Source organism: Labrus mixtus, chromosome 6 (genome assembly GCF_963584025.1).
Source record: "Labrus mixtus chromosome 6, fLabMix1.1, whole genome shotgun sequence".
Lineage (NCBI taxonomy): Eukaryota > Metazoa > Chordata > Actinopteri > Labriformes > Labridae > Labrus > Labrus mixtus.
Window position 1 is genome coordinate 4,720,771 of NC_083617.1, and position 18,598 is coordinate 4,739,368.

At 41.1% G+C, this 18,598-nt stretch overlaps 1 protein-coding gene across 7 annotated transcripts in view; it reads right to left on the reverse strand.

Annotated features, from left to right (window-relative positions):
• The window catches only part of LOC132975194 (collagen alpha-1(XIX) chain-like), a 136,285-nt gene that overhangs the window by 103,328 nt on the left and 14,359 nt on the right, over positions 1 to 18,598 (reverse strand). For all 7 annotated transcript variants that reach the window (XM_061039582.1, XM_061039581.1, XM_061039578.1 and 4 more), the window contains exons 5-10: positions 16,089 to 16,212; positions 15,695 to 15,970; positions 14,561 to 14,641; positions 13,104 to 13,223; positions 9,781 to 9,834; positions 3,482 to 3,526 (exon numbers count right to left, since the gene is read on the reverse strand). In XM_061039582.1, the coding sequence (XP_060895565.1) occupies positions 3,482 to 3,526; positions 9,781 to 9,834; positions 13,104 to 13,223; positions 14,561 to 14,641; positions 15,695 to 15,970; positions 16,089 to 16,212 (700 nt within the window). The remainder of the gene's footprint in view (positions 1 to 3,481; positions 3,527 to 9,780; positions 9,835 to 13,103; positions 13,224 to 14,560; positions 14,642 to 15,694; positions 15,971 to 16,088; positions 16,213 to 18,598) is intronic.

An 18,598-nucleotide genomic window follows, 5' to 3' on the forward strand; every position in this document is an offset into this window, starting at 1 on the left:
ACATTTGCACACAGCTTAATTCAAATCTGAGCTTTCAAAAGGAGCAAAATACTTGTATTACATTAACGCTGATACAAAAACACATTGGGGAACCAGATACCAAAACTCAGAGCAATATTGTTTGCCCAGATAGCTGGATGCTTAGTTTAAGCTTCTGCAAAGTCTATAGCGTGTGTAAGATTATACATAGTCAGGGAATAAGCTGTTTGGAGCTTATTTATTTTTCCACAAATATCATCCTGATCACTGATTCTTCTCCAGCGACCCAGCCCTTTGCTTTCCACACACCCTGCCAGAAAATGTGTGCGAGACGTCTTGGAACGTATTGGCTCTGTTATAAGGGTGTAACTTATACAGTCTCATGACCTCAGCTGGGCCCCGTAAAGCTTGAGCAAACTGCCACATTATAGGGGACAAGGTCAACCATATCATCACTCTTACAGGACAGACAGCTGCGTGAAATTGTTGTTCTCACAGTATGGCATCCAGACGAGTCTGAGACGTGTATCTGTACAAAGCACATGTGGGTATACGTCTACAGAAGTAAGAAAGCAAAGAAATTGTTGGGATAAAATAATGATACTGCAATATATAGTTTTCCTGACCCGTGGAAAAAAAAAATCTTAATATGGTGCCATATTTGAAATGAAATAAGAGATTTCCCTGACAGTTCGACTCCCTGCATCACCACATGACTCCTCACAGCTGTCCTTATGAAAGTGAGAACGTGAACAGAAGTTACCTGGCCAGAGAAGCAGTTGAAATGGAATATCAGAGGAAGCATAAGACAGCGGATGGCAGTGTAAAGAAGTTAAGAGATGAGGCGTGAAAACAGGTGAAACTGACACCAAATTGCAATAAATTAAAACCTGCACTTGACTTTTTTAAGGGGCCAGATATCAGGATCTATCATTCTTTTTATTTTATTTTACAAACCCTTATTAATCCCTGAGGGAAATTCTGGTCTTTACCCTCGCATGCTTTTCACACATAGGCCCGAAAAACACACACATGCACAAACAGGACCTGTGGACATGCATTAGTGGAGTGGAATTAGTGGGGAGCGTGTCAGAGATGTTGGGGGTGTGGTTCAAGGGCACCTCGGCAATATTCAGGAACTGACCTGGCACCTCTCCAGCTACCAGACCAACTTCCATATTTTGGTAGGACGCTCCGGTTCCCAACCCAAATCGCTACACACACACACACACACACACTGATGCACAACACATGCAACAGAAAAAGCTTTACGCACAACAAATTGACATATCTGCAGATGAAATATTACCAGACATGTTTTGTGCATTAGAATGAATATCAATACTTCTTCTACTGCTCACTTCTCCTGTGCAGCGTTGTGTAACGGAGCAGCTCTAGCCGGCTCTTGAACCCCCACTCAGATATCACAAGTGGATGGAGCTTTGCCATTAAGCGTTATTTCATATTCCATGTATCGCGTTTCATCTGCAGATATGTCACCCCGCAGTGGGCTTAACATCTTCAGTGGATATAGGTCCAGGATTAAGCCATCTTCCACATCCAGGAATGATCCTATTTACTGCCTCCACAGTGATCCACATAGCACATAACGGATCACTTGAATGCAATGAAGTATCAGGAGGATAGGATTTCTCATTGCCTCTGTATTTTCTTCATATGTCTGAGAACAGTATCCACACCACTTCTCTTTCGAGTACATGAAAACACTTTCTAATTTTAAGGCATAGTCACAGTAAGTGGTGGTTTCTGGTGACTTGACAACCCGTCCCCTCCCCCCCCACTGAAGGAGATTAGGATGAGATCCAAAATGTCACATATGATTGTCTACAATCTTACCGATGACAATATCACAGAAAACAAAAAGCAACACAGTTATCCGGTAAAAGAACATAAAAAAGGCAATTTTCTCTTCTGACCATAACAACAAGACGAGCACTTAGGCACTCTTAAAGCTCCCTTTACAGGAATATGCATTTGTCTCCCAATTTAAATGTCTGACTCCAAAGCAATGTCTGTCCCTCTCTTGGATGTGTGTAGCCCATACACTGTGAATATTAATGTTTGAAGCCTGAGTGACGTCAGCCGTCTGTTCCTGCAGGGGACTCTGGAGGCTCATCAGCAGCAGCCGCCATGCTGGAAATCCTGTCTCAGTCTAACTTTTAGTCAACCTAACGACAGGCTGAGAGCTGGAGCTTGAGGACCCAGTACATCACGCCCACCTGTCAATCATGTCAACTACAGGAAAAACAATGGATGTATCGTCCATAAAATATAAACTGACCTATTTATTGACCTATTTCGATTTTGTACCAGGCTGTAAACATGTTAATTTATGCTGTAAAAACGGCTTTTTTGGCTGTTGTGTGTATGTGACTTCCTGTGTTCCTGGAGTCAGCCTCAAGTGGACACTCGAGGTACTGCATTGGCTTCATTTTTCAAGACTGTTTTTTTTGCCGCTTGGTGTAGACCAGCTCTATTCAGTTACTATTTTAAGAAAGGCCAGATTTCTTTTAAAAACATGAGGCGCGTGCTTCATCCACCGAGCCAAACCAATGACCCATATTGATCTCTGTTCATAAAAACAGACATAACGGATGGAAGGATTAAAAAAATTCCTACTACTATGGTCTTTCATAATCCTCACCTTTGCAAGCTCTTTACTGCAGAATTACATTCTAAAGGTGGCTCTTATTGAAAGATTTCTATTAACATCGTAAAAGAAGTTAACATATGTGTATCTTTTAATGACTTAAGATTCTGACTGAGGTTGTTAAAGGGCCAAATTCAGCCCACGAGCCGCCAACTGATCAGGTCTGGAGCGGTTGGTTACATGTTACCACAAATACGCATCCAGCTATGTTAGCCATTTGTTTTTCACCCAACAGCGAGCGAGTAGCCAACAGGACCCGACCCCCCCCCCCCTCCTGCACAGACAGCCCCAGCATCTAGTAAAAGTTGCTTGTGCAGTGACAAGGACATGATCCCCTCACTGGCTTCCAACCAATGAATACTTCCAACGGCGCCCAACGGGGGCACATGGCCAAACAAGGGGCACCGCTGCTCGGGACTGGACTTGTGTCTCTGCAGCAGCAGCAGCAGCAGCAGCGCCAGCAGCGCCATTCACCCGGTGCCAAACATTCGCTCACTTGCCGGTTTGATTTGATTTTGAGATTGCTTTGTTTTCTGTGTTGCTGTGTTGGGGTTAACACAAAGCGAGTCAGTGATTCAATCCAGGGATGTTAGAAAATCTATCTCAGAGAGGGGCAGTGGCAGATTTCATAAATCACATACAGCAAAAAGTTCCACCTGCTTCCTCGGCCAGATGTCAAAATCATGTAGTAAAAGTTCAAATAGATTTGAATCAAAAACAAAAAAAAAACTGACTGGATGTAAATCACAGTTTTTCAATCCAGCTTTAAGTGCAGAGCAACACGATAGAGTTTCTTTTTTTTTTAAGCTGTTTCATCAGTGAGTGGCCTACCTTGTGTCCTGGGTCTCCTTGAAGCCCGACCTCCCCCGAGTCCCCCTGTGACGGACACAACGCAGAGAACAGTTAGTGAAAGGTCTCTCGTTCGCACATTAGTGAATGGCTTTATGAAGGCTCGTCATTTCATCGGCCGTGTTGCAGCTACAGCTGTTCCACGAGTTCTTGCTGACACAGACGCTCAGCAGCTGCAGCTAGGGGTACAATTTCCCAACAACTGGAAAGCACACATCTGACTCTAATTAAAAAAATTAAAAAAAATTAAAAAAATCACTGAATTATTTGAATAATGGTGTTATTTTTAAAAAAAGGAAGGCAGCGGGGAAAGGGCAAGAGATGAAGAAGAGCTCGCCTCTGAGGGATGGCGTGACAGAGGACGGGATGGGAAAGGAAAGTAGAAGAAAGCGATTTTCCAAATTGATGTAAAGACACAGAAGATGAAGGGAGATAGTGTTTCGACAATTAAGCTAACACTCAACTTGCTCCAAGCTAAAAATCCAATTAACCACAGTGCCCATTTATGGTCACATCTTCATTACAATCTCTGTTTGTAAGAACTCAATGGGCTTGTTTAGGAGGAATAAAAAAAAAAATAAAAAAAAGCCAAACAGAGAAACTGAGATCTCTTTTCTGTGGGCTATGAACTCATCATTGAGCCCTTTATTCAAGGAAACATTTCCATATAATCTCTCATACATACTGAGAATCTGATTGTTAAATATATTGTACACATTTGGGTGTATTTTAAACATGTGGCAAGAAATGACGACAAATGGTGATAGATTCAAAAGTTGTCTTCCTATAATGTACAGCGAGCGATGATGTCACCGAAACAGGACACCAAATGAGGCTCTAGTGAAAGTTTAGTCAGTAAGACGATATATTTGCCTTCATGGTCGGGGTCTATTTTTCATACAACCCTTTCGAGCTGTCATGTTCTGGGGCTGTCATTGGGTAATCAGCTGTCTCGTCAGCGGTACTCATCTAACCAATTGCAACCATCCCTCCCTGATTGTCAGACTATTATCGTTCTGATCCTCTTTTAAATATGATTCTCTCTCCGCCTTTAGATCCTTCATGCAGATTTTATGTACACCTGTTCACCTCCCCATCACTGCCCGTCTTCTCAGAATCATCGCCAATCAAATCTTCACCCATCCGGTCTCTTCAAGTCATCAGCTTCAACACCACCAATGTCTGGACTCCATGGGGGGGATTTATTCTGGCGATGCTCAGAATTTGACATTCTCCAAACACATCAACCATCCCATAGAGTCCGAGCGCCAAAGTCTTTCTGTCAAGTCACATTTCCATGTTAGCCATTGTGATAAATCATTTTCTTCATTCACTTGTCTCTCCCGATTGAAGGACTCAGAACATAAATTCACATTCCCCCGATACAGCGGACATGTGGCCACAGGAGCTGGAGATCGAACCCCACTGATCCACAGCTGTCCAACGTATATTCATACATATTTTTAACTTTAGTCTTCATTTAAAAACTGTGATTAATCAATTGACAGTTCCCCTTTTACAAAAGCTAATACTATTTCAAACCCTCGTGAAAATAATTGGAACAATAGCAGGTTCTTGGGAGCTAATAAAAATTAAGTGTAATAATGAACTGAGTTGAAAGAAACTCTTCACTTTGGAGGTACAATCAGTTCAAATTGAATTAAGGTGCTAATTGAAAACACGAGCCATGAGAACAGGAGGGTTGTAAAAAACAAATTAAGGGTGTGAAGTTTAATTTCACCATTATGTCGGTGCTTTTCTTTTACCTCTTTTGCATGTACATGCCGGAGCCGTAAATCTGGTAACACCAGGGTTTTATGTGCGAGGCCATAGAAAATGGATTTCCTTTCAAGTAAACTGCATTCTTATAACCCAATCCTTATCTGTTTAATTTCCTGAGGGACTCTGGATTAATCATAGCAGTTTAATCCCTTTGCACGGCATTAGAATCCTCCGTCAAACTCTCAGTGTAGTGCCGGGTATAGTCCTGTCTGTTGGAGCAACGCAGCCCGAGTAATCCACACACACTTCCCCAAGAAACGCTCGTCTCTAGGTCACAGCGACTGGCCTTGCTCTTCTCATTACGGCTGTTTTAAATGCTCCTAATTGCCCCGATGTCTTTGATTAATCTCTACAAAGTCGAGCTAAATGGTCAAAAGGTCTACTCGGACCGCTTTTAATCTTGCACAGATTGAGATTCTAATGCTGGTAATTGAAAGTCTCATGAGCGCACCTTATTAACAGGCTCTGCTCTGACTTTGTTAACCCCCCTTTTTTAATGTATTATAATGTAAATCTAAAAGAAGGCAGCGCAGTCTCACGGTTGCTGGAACCTCCCCACATTAAGGGATCAATATGAATTAAATATGCTTTAAGAGAAGCGCGCTGCTGCCATAATTTACCGGACGGATTAATGTGCAATAAGGTTAGAGTGAACGAGATAAAAGCAATTACTTCATATGATTGTGTCAAAGAGACGTTTACAATATACTGCACAGAAGGCTCTGAATCAAATACATTTGGGTTTTTTTTCTCTCACAGTGCTTTTGGCTTGTGATATTTGCAAACCCAACAAGACATGTGAAACATTTCTCTTGGATGATCTGTGACATTCAGAGAGAGAGAGAGAGAGAGAGAGTGAGAGAGAGAGAGAGAGGCATTCTGCATTCACTGCTTTGACAACATATCATATGAGCTGTGTCTGCACTAATAAATCAAATATACCCTAATGGAAAACGAAAAGATGATATTTTTCTACAGTATGTCAAAAGATAAATGTTACTTCTTCATTTTGACTGACAGAAAAATAAACTTTGTTGACAATACGACAAAGGCTTAATGATGAAACACGTTTGTTTAAAGGCAAAGACATTTCTTAAGTCGTTTTCACATCTGCACTCCTGAAAATATCTAGATAATTTCAGGAGGACTGTTCCAGCAAGTCTCCTGACCTGGTTGTTCCCTATCCCTGTCAGACGGGAGGGGGGGGGGGGTCTCCTGCGGTAAGGCGTGTCGTAAAAAAAGCGACAGGAAAGTAGGGCATGAAGCAACAAATTCCGCTATACGATGCTACAATGAGAATATTTGACTTTATATCAATGCTACGAGTAGTTACACTGAATCACTAATACCCTTTTCAAACATACAGAAATCTCCTGAAAAATTTAGGAGATTACCCGGAGGGGCTGTATGTGTGAACGCAAACAGCCAAATTTTTTCTTGCCAGATCCCTAGTATATTTTCTGCAGCGAGTCCGAGTGGGCTGATGCGAGAACGCCGCAGCATATTCTCCGGAGAGTTCAGCTCGAGCCACTTGGCTATGCAGGTAGTCTGCAGCTGTAAGAAACCAGTAAGGTGGACACATGCCACAGTATTCTTTCAGAGGTCTGCATGGAAACATGCATTGTATTGTTTTGGTAAATACAACTGAGTTAATAAAAACATCTTAATCCTTTGTTCAATTATCTTTTTAGAAGGATCTCTATGAATCAAACAATACATGCTATTAATTCAAAGTGCAGCAAAAGGTCCAGCATCCTCATTACATTAAAAGGCTTCTCTACTATGATTTGTTTTGTTATTTTTATAACCAAAAAAAACCCCTTCACTACCACTGAATCAGGGCGCTCAGCCTCGAATATGAACTCCCTGATCAAGTTTTCTTTAACTTCATTGATTTACTGCTCGAGCCTGTAATAGGATTTGTTATGAATTTTGTTGTTCAGTAAGTAAACAAATGGTGCCAAGTATTGATTTGTTGAAGAGCTGAAATTAGATTTCAGGTGATAACAGTACGAGCCACTGACTCATGGCACAAGAAATGTCCTGCAGAAATATTAGACGGGGGGGGGGGGGAGAGACCTGTGTGCCTGAGATTCAGGTTTGAATCATTGTCGAGTATTGTGACATAACAGCTCAGTGATCTACTCAGTACATCCTGAACATGTTTGCACATCTTAAATGTGAAATGTTGAAGTCAAAGCCTTGAGTTCAAAACAAACTACCAACAGTACATGCAAAAGGTAAAACGCAATGTCTGCATGCTGTCTTTTGTGAATACACAATCGTCTGCATTCTCACCCTCTTAAAGAAGTTGTATCAATTACCAGCAAGTAATTAATCACCAGCACGTTCAAAGTGCACATACACGGACACATTAGAGCTCGAGAGCTAATCCCTGCCCCGACAATTAAAAGTCGTTAGAGGCCAATTATAACGCATTTACAAATCTGATTAGCACAATCTGTTGCTATACACACACATAGCGTTTTATTTAATAATTTAGATTCCTGTATAATAAAATGCAGCTACTCGGTTCCTACAAACCACTTTTTTATATACAAGGATTTCAGACTGGCCCAGTTACCCACTTCCCCATTCCCCCCGCTGGCCTGCACTCACACTGCTCCAGGACTAACCGGGCCTGAGCACGTTGACCTCTTGTACATGACGTCGTATTACAACACATGCATGGCTTTACATGGTCATGAAGCGTGCAAAGCTAACAAGACAGGCAGACTCAAAAAAAGGTTGGTGTGCTGCCTTGGTTGGCTGGTCGAGTCTGCATACGCAAATCGGAGAACAACACAGAACATGTCAGCAACTTAAAGTCTTTATATGTGATTTTTCACACTTAAATATAATATAAATCAAGAATATCCTCTGAAAATAACTCTGTGAGTCATGACTGTCTACAATGGGTGTAACACCCGAGTCCCACTGTCTGTGAGTTTTCAGAGTCCTATCTTCAGTTTGTTTACATCGCCGGGACGGCAGGCTGACTCCTCCCCTCGTGTATAAAAGTTGTTTAATTGAGGGACTAGAGAAAAGAAGAATAACATACTGTACTCACTGCTTAACTGTGTTTCTAGATCACGCTCATTTCAGGTAAATTTACATGCAGTGTGAAGATACGAGCATAATAAAGATCGCTAGCATTAGCATGCTAACAACAATGCACCGCGAGTTGTTTTGGTTTCATGCTGGTGCTCAAGGGCGACATCTGCTGGATAAAAAAATCGAATATAAAGCCTTTAACTGACTTTTTGGCTTATTTTGAGTCATTATTAGTCAGATACAGCCAGAACACTGCAGGATTTCTCGATAATAGAGGCACGGCAGGTCATCTCACTTCCCAATAGCTGCACTACGAGGTAGCTGCTTGGATAAATAGTATTAAAGAGAAAATGCCACCAGCAGTGAGAAACACACATCATGTAGATGCTAAAAAGTCTGGGCTCTACAGGTATAATGATTTTACACGGTTGTATCCCCGGCCTTCCAGGAATAAATGGTTTTCCTGGAACAAAAGTCTTACAGTCCTAGTCCTCGTGCATTTCTTAATCCCGTCACATCATGGTAATTAGGACACTGACCCCAAAAGCCATCTGCTCTTATCAGGCGTGCAGGACCACCACCTGTTCATCCCTACAAATTCCACTCACAGCACAACACACTCTCTTTTGGTTCTGTTTTTAACCCTTACACAGACTGCCAGAGGGGGATTCATACTCCTAAAAGAAGTGATCTGTGTTATGAGAAACCACACGTTGTTGATGTGCGGGTATGAAGCCATTCTTTTCATGTTTTATTTTTTATTTTTTGCTGTCCAACCAATCAACACGACACCCACAATTTTCAGTCAGTTGGCATCTACTGTTTACAATCGCACCTGCCTGCTGAGCTGTCATGGAGAAAAAAGGATTCTTCCCTCTTTGAAATGACTATTTTTCTAGTGATTGGGCAAATGTGTGATTTCCCAATTCGCACGTCTCACAAGATTTGAGAGAAAATTCGCCGTGTGAAGGTAATTGTAAGGTTTCATTTCTGAAAAAAAGCCTTGACTGATGGAACACAACAAACTTTGTCAAACACTGGAGCGTTTGTTTCCGTGAGGGATGTTTTCATCCTCTTCTGACAATGAATTCATGACAAAGTACAAATGTGTCCTTCAGGTACAAGGCTCGCTTTTCTTTGTTATTTAGACACTGCGAGTCTTCAAGCCACAAAACTAACTCCCAGAGGCGGGAGAGGGCATCACACACCTACAAAAGTTTGGTCGTTTCTACACATGACAAAGCACAATGTCCCTGTGATGATACTCTCTTTGATTAAATACATTTCTCTTCTTTATGTTCGACGCTCGGTGAGTAGTCGATGTTGAAAGTGTCAGACGTTGAGTGGAGATATTGCATCTCTTAACCCCTGTTAGCATCCTTTTAAGTAAACACCTAAGAACAAACACATGCATATATCAACAACATAAAAAGAGTTGTCCGCACCTTGTCTCCTTTATCCCCTTGCTGTCCCATCACACCTGGAAGACCAGCTTCTCCCTGAGCACAGAAACACATCAGTGAGATTAAAAGGTTTTATGAAGCCAAAGCTGAAATGCACATTCACAGTACGTCATCTGCATCAATCCTGGACATTTATGATCCTTGATCCTGATTTTAACCTCTTGGGTTTTTATTTTATTTTAAAGTCTACACGGGGAAGCAGATGTGTGTGAGTCACTTCTTGATCTGGGGTTGTTTGGTTACTTTAAGACTGAGCCCTCACATCGCTAAAATGCAGAACAGATTACTACAAGGGAGACGATGTCCTCTTTTTTTTAGATTCTGATGCTTTAAGGGAGCAGAACAAAAGCTAAATTGGCAGCTAGTAATTTCACTGGCATCAATTTATTTTCAAATGCATAAACGTTAATTATCCCGACTGTCTTAAACAACTTTCTGTTCCTTTAAAACACCAATTTATTCACTCAGAAGCTCTGATCAGACTCTCTTTATAGTTCCCTCTGTGTCTAAGAAAACTTAAAACAGTTTTATGTTTCGGGCGCTTTATAGAAGAAATTAAAAAAATGACAATCACAATTACAGAGACATAAACAGCAAAAAAATCAAAAGATAAATGAAAGGTAAAAACTATAAAACAGGAGAGTTCAAATCTGCACACCGGAGCTCTGATAAAAGGCACGTCTGTAAAAATGAGTCTTACGGCTGGTTTTAAAAGCAGAAACAGAGTCAGCTGAACTGGTTCTGTCTTTTCAGTTAGGACTTCTCGACCATGTTCTCCACAAGCAGCATAGACCGTCAGCTGACGTTTGGATTGGTAACCTGATGGAGCTCTGAAGTTACAGTGGCTCATACATACTGAATTCATCATATCCCCAAACCTCTGTGCATTTAGTTCATTTTAAAAGTGTAATTTTTTGGGGCCATTTTTGTCTTTATTTGTTACGACAGCTGAAGAGAGACAGGAATGTTGGGAGGAGAGAGAGGGGGACTACATGCAGAAAAGGGTCTTGGTCAGATTCAAACCCACAGCTGCTGAGATAAGGACTATAGCCTCTGCACATGGGACGCATGACATAAACCGAGGCTATACAGCGCCTCATGCATTCAGCTACTGATGAACATAATCTGCACGCACCCTCCACTCCTTTCTCCCTGCTCTGGTTTTTATCTTTTTGTTTCAGGGAAAATGAAGGCCTTACATTTCAGCAGATCTGAAGTGTGTCACACTGTGTCTTTAGTAAACTGTGGTTCTCTTCATAGACTCAAAATGTCCTTCGTTTTAGTAGACATTTGTCTGTATTGTCCCGTTTTCATCGTTGCTTCTACTGAAGGCGGCCGCGTTTCAGTTTCAAAGTTTTGACCCTCAGTCCCACCTATAGGGGGCGCAGTCCTGTGTAAAAGTACAATCTTATGCTGTCTTGTTATGTTTGTCTAAATGATCGTTGGGAATCATAAATCCTGTGAACAAATGATGAATTCACTGCTGTAATTATCTTCCTTCATGCACAGCCTGGAGAGTTCCCACTCGACGAGACCCTGGAGGATTGTTGGCAACTCTCCTTCATATTCAGTATCAAAGCCATGTTAATGCCGCCTATAGTATTTACCATCCGGCAGTAAAATGGACAAATTCACACACTTAATTAAATGTCCAATAATGTTTATTTGATAATATTGCACAGCATTTTTATTTTTTGCATTAGGATCTACAAGTCGCATATTTTACTAAGAAAATAATTATCAAACAGTGAAGTCAAGCAGTGACAGTGACTTTACAGTGGACAAACATGTTACTTAAGAGGTTAAATATTTAAATTATTGTTATTTAAGCCGATATGTAAATCTAAAAAAAGCTTTTTTTTCTCGGTCCCCAGTCTTTCCATCAACAGGAAAAGAGCAAGAGGTGGTTAAATCTTTCAGACACTTTGGCATTACACTCAACAAAAACCTCAGCTTCAATCAAAATGACACGGATATTTACAAGTGCTGTCAACACGGACTAACAACCGTCCATAAACTACACCGCCCGTCTCTTCAACCTCATCTTCTTTTCTCTTTTTCAGATACTGTACCCGAGCCAGCTCTTCTGCACGCCGCCCTTTGTATGCTTACAGTCACCATGAAGAAAAACTCTTAAAGATAACACATGATTTACGTTCCTGAGTCCAGGAACTACCAATCCCACAATGCATTGCAAATTGCATCTTAAACACAACTTTTTTCAATGTTCAAGTGTTTGAACTGTTAATGTGAGTCTTGTACTTTCTAAACTACATTCACTGCAGCATAACAAGGTAATAAGTACATTTCCTGTTAGCTAACTAACTAGCCAGCCTGCTAGGAGGGGAGGGAAACATTGCCATGGTAACAACAGCAAGCTCCACCAATCAGAGACATCACTGTGACACTCTAGGATCATGGGTAGTGTAGTTCTTTTCCCCAATATCGCAAAAAAAAAAAAGCAAGTTTTTTCTTAAAAAGAGGTTGATGTCGTGCAGGAACATAAACCATCGTTTCACGCACAGGTCGCTCGTGATGAGTCTACCCAAGATGGTTATGACATCATGGCTTATAATCAAATCGGCTATGGAGAAAATGAATGGGATTTTTACCTCTGAAAGTATACTGTTGACCCCTATAAAGCTGATTCTGGTTCTCTAGTTTTTTACTCATCTGACTTTGTGTACCCTCTCTAGAAATGATATGCCACCTCTAGAAAGTGTACCTTATATCCATTTGCATCTCTAGTTATCGACCTGTCCATCAATCTATACTGATAAAAGTAGCAGAGTCTCAAAGGTATGGTAACTCTCTGTTGGAATCTGTGACCTTAAAATGTTAATGTGAATGTATTAAAGGCTGCTTCTGTTCTTAACTCGCAGGCAAATATTAAAATTCATACATTGCATATCGAGGAATTTGACTTCACCTGGGAGCTGTACCGTCATCTCTCTTCAAAGAGGTCTGGTGGCTTTCAGGTCTCAATTTGCACTTCAATCTTACATTAATATTTCAAATTGAGACGATCACTTTGCATTTTCACACATTTAGAGAAGTGTGCAGGTGTTTTACCATTCCTGGGCAGAGTGAGAGAGTTACACCTGTGTGTACTAATAGTTTTAAAAAGCTGCACTGTTGTTGGTTGAAAACACAAGAAAATACTTGTTGTTATAAATGTCCTTTAAAGTGCAGTTTAGTGGCTATAAAGGAACGAGAGCATGTGGTGTAAATCAGTGCAGGTTCAGTTGTAATAGACATTGCACTTACTCAGTTAGAGGCCCTTGTTGGGGGGGAATTGATTGTACCTTTTCAGCTAGACAGTGACATCTGTCAATCGACTGTTTGGGTGGCTGAGACAGCATCTGGGGGAGCTGGGCTGTAACCAGGGGAGGGGAAGTCCCATTAAACGTCCTCGTGGCCTCACACTGGATCAATACAAAGACACCAATTTAGACACCACCCTTTATCAAGTTCCCTCCATTGCTAAGAAACTCTATGAGACGACAAACTCAACACAAAGAATCCTGTGTTTCAGGAGACATAAGAGCATCGAAACAGAGTGAAAATGTTTAAAAATAAAACGCTGACTCCTCCACATTCAATCCTGCTACGTTTTTTTTTAAAAGCTAAATGAGCAGTGAAACATAGAAAGTACTCAGCAGACATCAGACCGTCTCGAGGTTGTGACGAGTCCCGAGGAGGAACTCTACACCGACATGACAGCATGCTTATGGTGACATGTAATGGTAAGAGGTCAAAGGTCATCGCTGCATTTGGAATCACTGTAACATAAGAATCGTATTGATTCTTAGGTGATGGAAGATCCCCGTTCTTAAGTTTCTCCCTGAGGGGAATTCACCCCCCGTGGAGGAGATAAAGGTCATGTTACACTTTAACTGTCCGTGCACACCACACAGGGCTCAAATAAATACGTCTGGTACACCAGAACACCAAGACATTTGGTGAAATACACTTTTTAACAACGTCCGACTCTACCACTGAGCCACAGCCGCCCCAAGATACAAAAAAGTATAAGAAACAGCAGATAAAAGCCAAAGAGAGCAAACAAAACACAGTGTAGACACAGCAGTAAATGAATAGTTAGTATAGCACATAATACCCATAATGCAGCAGGTTTAAAGTACAGTGGTGCTACCTTATAAAGGATAGTTTTCAGCAGCTGTATGGACAACTGTCACCACGACAACCAAAACATTCAAACATATAAAGGCAGCACATCTCTTTATATAATAATAAAGGATAATGAGAATCCTCGCTGGTGAAGCAGGACCTCCCCCTTCAACACAATAATATGCTCACATGTTCATGATGACGTTTGTTTACTGTGAGGGTCGAAGACAGTCAGGATGCTGAATGAGGGACTAAAATTAGGAACCTTGTTTCAGGGTTGACACAAAGAAGCAAAACATTTGAAATATCAGAAGAAGGTTAAAATAAAAAGCAAAAACAAGGTCTTTCAAACTACTCTTAGTATCAGTGCATGTCTATGATTGTTTTGAAACCTTTTCAGGCTTTGTGCTTTTTTTTTTTAATGGAGAAATTATCCAAAAGATGCACATAGCTGGAGTGTTTTTCAGTTACAAGGTTGTTGTATGTTACGGACGCTGAGGGGCCGGGGGAGTGCTGGATTTTACAAAAAAAAAAATACACCCTCATGAGGGAGGACTTGTCTAACACATACTTCAAAGTGTAGCCTACAGTACAACGTTTGAAAACCAGCATGATACGGAGTGGTACTAACCTTGGGCTCCAGAAGCTCACAGCAGTTTTCCATTTCAGCCATGTAAGGGTCACAGTAGATAAGAATCTGCCTCACTTCAACCTGTGGAAAAGAGAGCTCGTTAAGGGCCAATTCACCATCTCACAGTTCTCCTCTTTTTCAGTGATACATGTCTGCAGCTCAGAGGCTAAGGTCATTTCAGAGGTCAGATGTTGTAGCCCCAATACCACCTCAGGCCCCGTGTCCACCTGGTCTTTTTTTCCGGGCAGGAAAGCGCTGGCTGTGCGCTTGGGAGTGTTTGCATGAAGCGTTTGTGCGCTGAGAAGAAAAGCGCTGCACGCCCTTCCTGTCTCTATAACAACAGTCTGTTGACAACGGTTACTTTTTACTGCATGTTTTTATATTTGAAATCGTTTTTTTACTCAGGATGTGGGTACAAGAAACGATCCTAAAGCGGCGAAACTACAGAGTATATCATACATTTGGAGAAGAGCGCCGATGACGTCAACAGCTCCTTTCTGAAAAGTTGAAAGATTTTCAACTTGAACGTTCGGACCAGGCGACGGCTTTCTGCTGCGAACGATCTCTCTCCTCATTGAAAATACTTGGAAAAAAAAAAAAAAAGACTTTGGCGCTCAGAAAAGAACGCCCGGTGGACACGGGGCGTTATTTTGTTTTTCCCATTGCGAGCATAACCGTTTTGAAAAAACTTCACACCTAAAACCCAAAAAAATAAAACTGGAGAAAAGGCGTCAACTGGTGCATGCACAGCAGCTGCTTCAGCAGAACTAACCCTGGCATTCTTTATTTTTGGATTTACTGTCTTACATTTTAACAAATCACACGGACTAAAGACTCAGCTGTTAATGCTTCTTAAGCCCAGTTCTACTCTAGAGGTGTTGGGTGACCAAATGGCATAGCTGACCTAATGTTTGGGGCATCCGTGTGAACGAGCGTAACACATATGACAAAATAGGGGATTTACACAGATTAAGAAAATATGTCCCCGCAGCGTGTTCTAAATACCTTTTTAAAGAACATTCAAACTGAGAATCAGAAACTTCTGCGTGTTTAAAAATGTTATCGATTGAAACTGGAGACGGAGACAAAAAAAAAATGTTTAAATGAAGCTTTATGTGCAGACAATGAGCATACATCTACAGGCCGTCCATCCTCCACTCGTGTAGTGATGAGAGTGCGCCCACTGGGGTCAACGCCGTCCCTCTCGTCGGTCAGTCTCCTTTCTATTAGCTTGCAGTCCATGTAAATGGAGACGATGTTGCTCTGCACAGAAATGCTCAGCTTGTGCCACTGGCGATCAAAGAGGGCATGTAGGTCACGGCTTTTAAATGTGTAGCGTAGAGGGTTCTTCAGTTGGCCTTGGGCAGAGAACTCCACCGCTTTCTTTCCGCCATCAACCACGACAGATACCTAAAGAGGAAAGAAAGTTTAAAAACAGAGCGTTTATTATTCCAAAGAAACCTCCTGATATTTCCCGCCTACTTGAACATAGAAAACTGACGTTAGTACTTAAGAGCGAATGGCTCACCTGACTGCCTCCTGAAAGGTCAAATATCTGCCAAAGATACCAGCGGTCTTTCTTTGTAGTTCTTCTAACCCGCAGGATGGTGACAAAGGAGTATTCACTCGGAAGCCCATTTGGAAATATTGATCTAAAAAAAAAAAAAAAAATCATTCAACAAAGTTAGAATTCAAAAAGTATCATTAAAACAAAATAAAAAAAGAAGAACAAGTGTCAAGTGTCATTTTTTTAAATTGTGCAAAGTTATTAAAGCCTCTTGAAATGTGTCTTGACATCTTAAATTAGAGACGTGATATCAAAGTAAGAGTCTAATTAACTGAATAAATCTGAGCGAAAAATAAACCTCCATAACCATAAGGAAAACTAGTGAAGAGAAGAAGTTAATTATAATGTTGAGACCGTTTCTGAAAACCCGTTTCTGATTGACAACAGTGATAAACACCATGTGAGAATCAACTTAGTGCAGCCGTGACACATGCTGTATGTTAGTGCTGCACTGAGCTGCAGTATGTTTGAGTACGACTTCTTATCATGTAAAAAAACGATTTAAACGGTTCACTGATTGGTATTGCCATCCATGTCATAATTAGCAGTTAGCAGAAACGAGTGATATAGACGTGGTGGATTTGTGCTTGGAGACAAGAATGCTGAAAAGATGGTGGCTAACTATTAGATAATGCTTTTGTTATAAGTGACCAACCTCGTCATACTCAACAACGGCCATAGAAAATACATCATTAACAAACTGGACCAAACTCCTGCAGCAAAAATAGACCACTGTGGTTGACACCGGCAGATGTCAATACTTGGCCCCCGCTCGCATCGCTAACATAAGCATAAACAAACGAATACCTGCCATATGACATCTCCTATGATTGGATTGCAGTATTAATTGCACCATATTAAGCTTCGCAACGCCCATTGTTAGGTAAGTTTACAGAAACCTTAATACAATATCTTGATCGAAGCAAATTTCAAATGCCTTTTCAGGGTTTGTGTCCATTAACGATGCATGCTTTTTTTGTTTTGCTGGCAGCGAAATTCTTCTGTACAACACCATGCACTTTAAAATCCCAAGTGCAAACAAATGGCCTCAGCATCAGCTGTTTTACGTCACAGCACTGACAGCGCTCTTAGTTGAAAGCATATTCAACTTCTGGAACACCACCCCACTCATCAATGTCAGTACTCCCCCACACGGGCGGGACTTAACGATATCAACTTTGTCAACATCAATGATGGAGGAGATATTAGTTGTCTTTTTAGACAACTAGAGCTGCCGCTAATGCCAAACATAAAGCGGGAAGTGGAAGTGTTGTAACTTTTGTAACCTAGCAACAGCAAGCGGTGGTGAGAAGATCTCTGAAATTTCGGTCCTGTGCGCTGCCAGTGCAAAAAAAAACAAAAAAAAACGCCATTAATGGACAGAGGCCCTCATGCACACAAGACCCCGATATGACATGGTTCAAAGGCTTCGGGGATTCAGGGTTTCCTGCAGCTCTAAAGCTTTCAGTAGCTAAACAATGAAGCAACCAATCAAGTTGAATGATCAATAAAACATTTCAATACCCTCCTGCTGAGTCACTCGCATAAATAAACCTGATAAACATGATGCCATTTAGCTTGATGAATTTTATACAGGCTTCCCTGTCATCCAGATAATGAGAACATATAGATATTGATCCAAAGTTGCAGAAGCCAATCTTTTTTTTCCTGCGGATACAAAAACCATGTATTACAGTTATATTGTTATAGATGCCTAATGTAATGCAGCTTTAGCTTTATGTGAATGACCTCGGTTGCTCTGTAAAGTCGAGTCATAATTCAGTTTTTTTTTTCCTGCTGCAGAAAACATGTCTCAATGGAAGCAAAAATATGCAGAGAAAATACAGGAAAAACAATATCATATTTCAAATCACACCTACACTGGTACGAATTACAGCTCATTCAGTAACTCATCCCCCATAGCCCGCACACCCACTCCCTTCCTCTTTTTATACATTGCGTATAAAGAACAACAAACATTGTACCCTTCAAAAACCTCTAACCCTAGACCTAACTCCCGACGCAGATTAACAGTCAGAAGTGGAGGAGCATAAACATAATAAATCAAGATCAGCAAAAATAATAATAATGCAATGATAAGGTCGTTGGGAAGGCAGAGCACAGCCCGAGGGAGGGAGGGAGGAGAGAGTTTTCTTCAGACAGGTTGGAAATTAGTTTTCACTCCTATATATCATCTCCTATTCTCTGTGAGCTTCACACCCTCACCCATTGTGTCCCATGAATTCTGTGAGATTTCGGTGTAAACGGTACATGACTAAAATGATAAATACACCTGCGTTAAAAATCAAAAGGCTCTAAGAGAGGGGCGAGGACTGGGAAGGTTATGTGTTGCCCGAGGGCTAAAGGACTATTCAGTTGCAAATCAATATGAAAAGTGGCATGGCAATTTATAAAAAAAAAAGAGAATTCATAAAAAAGACATTCAACGCTTATTATTTCCATGCTGCTGC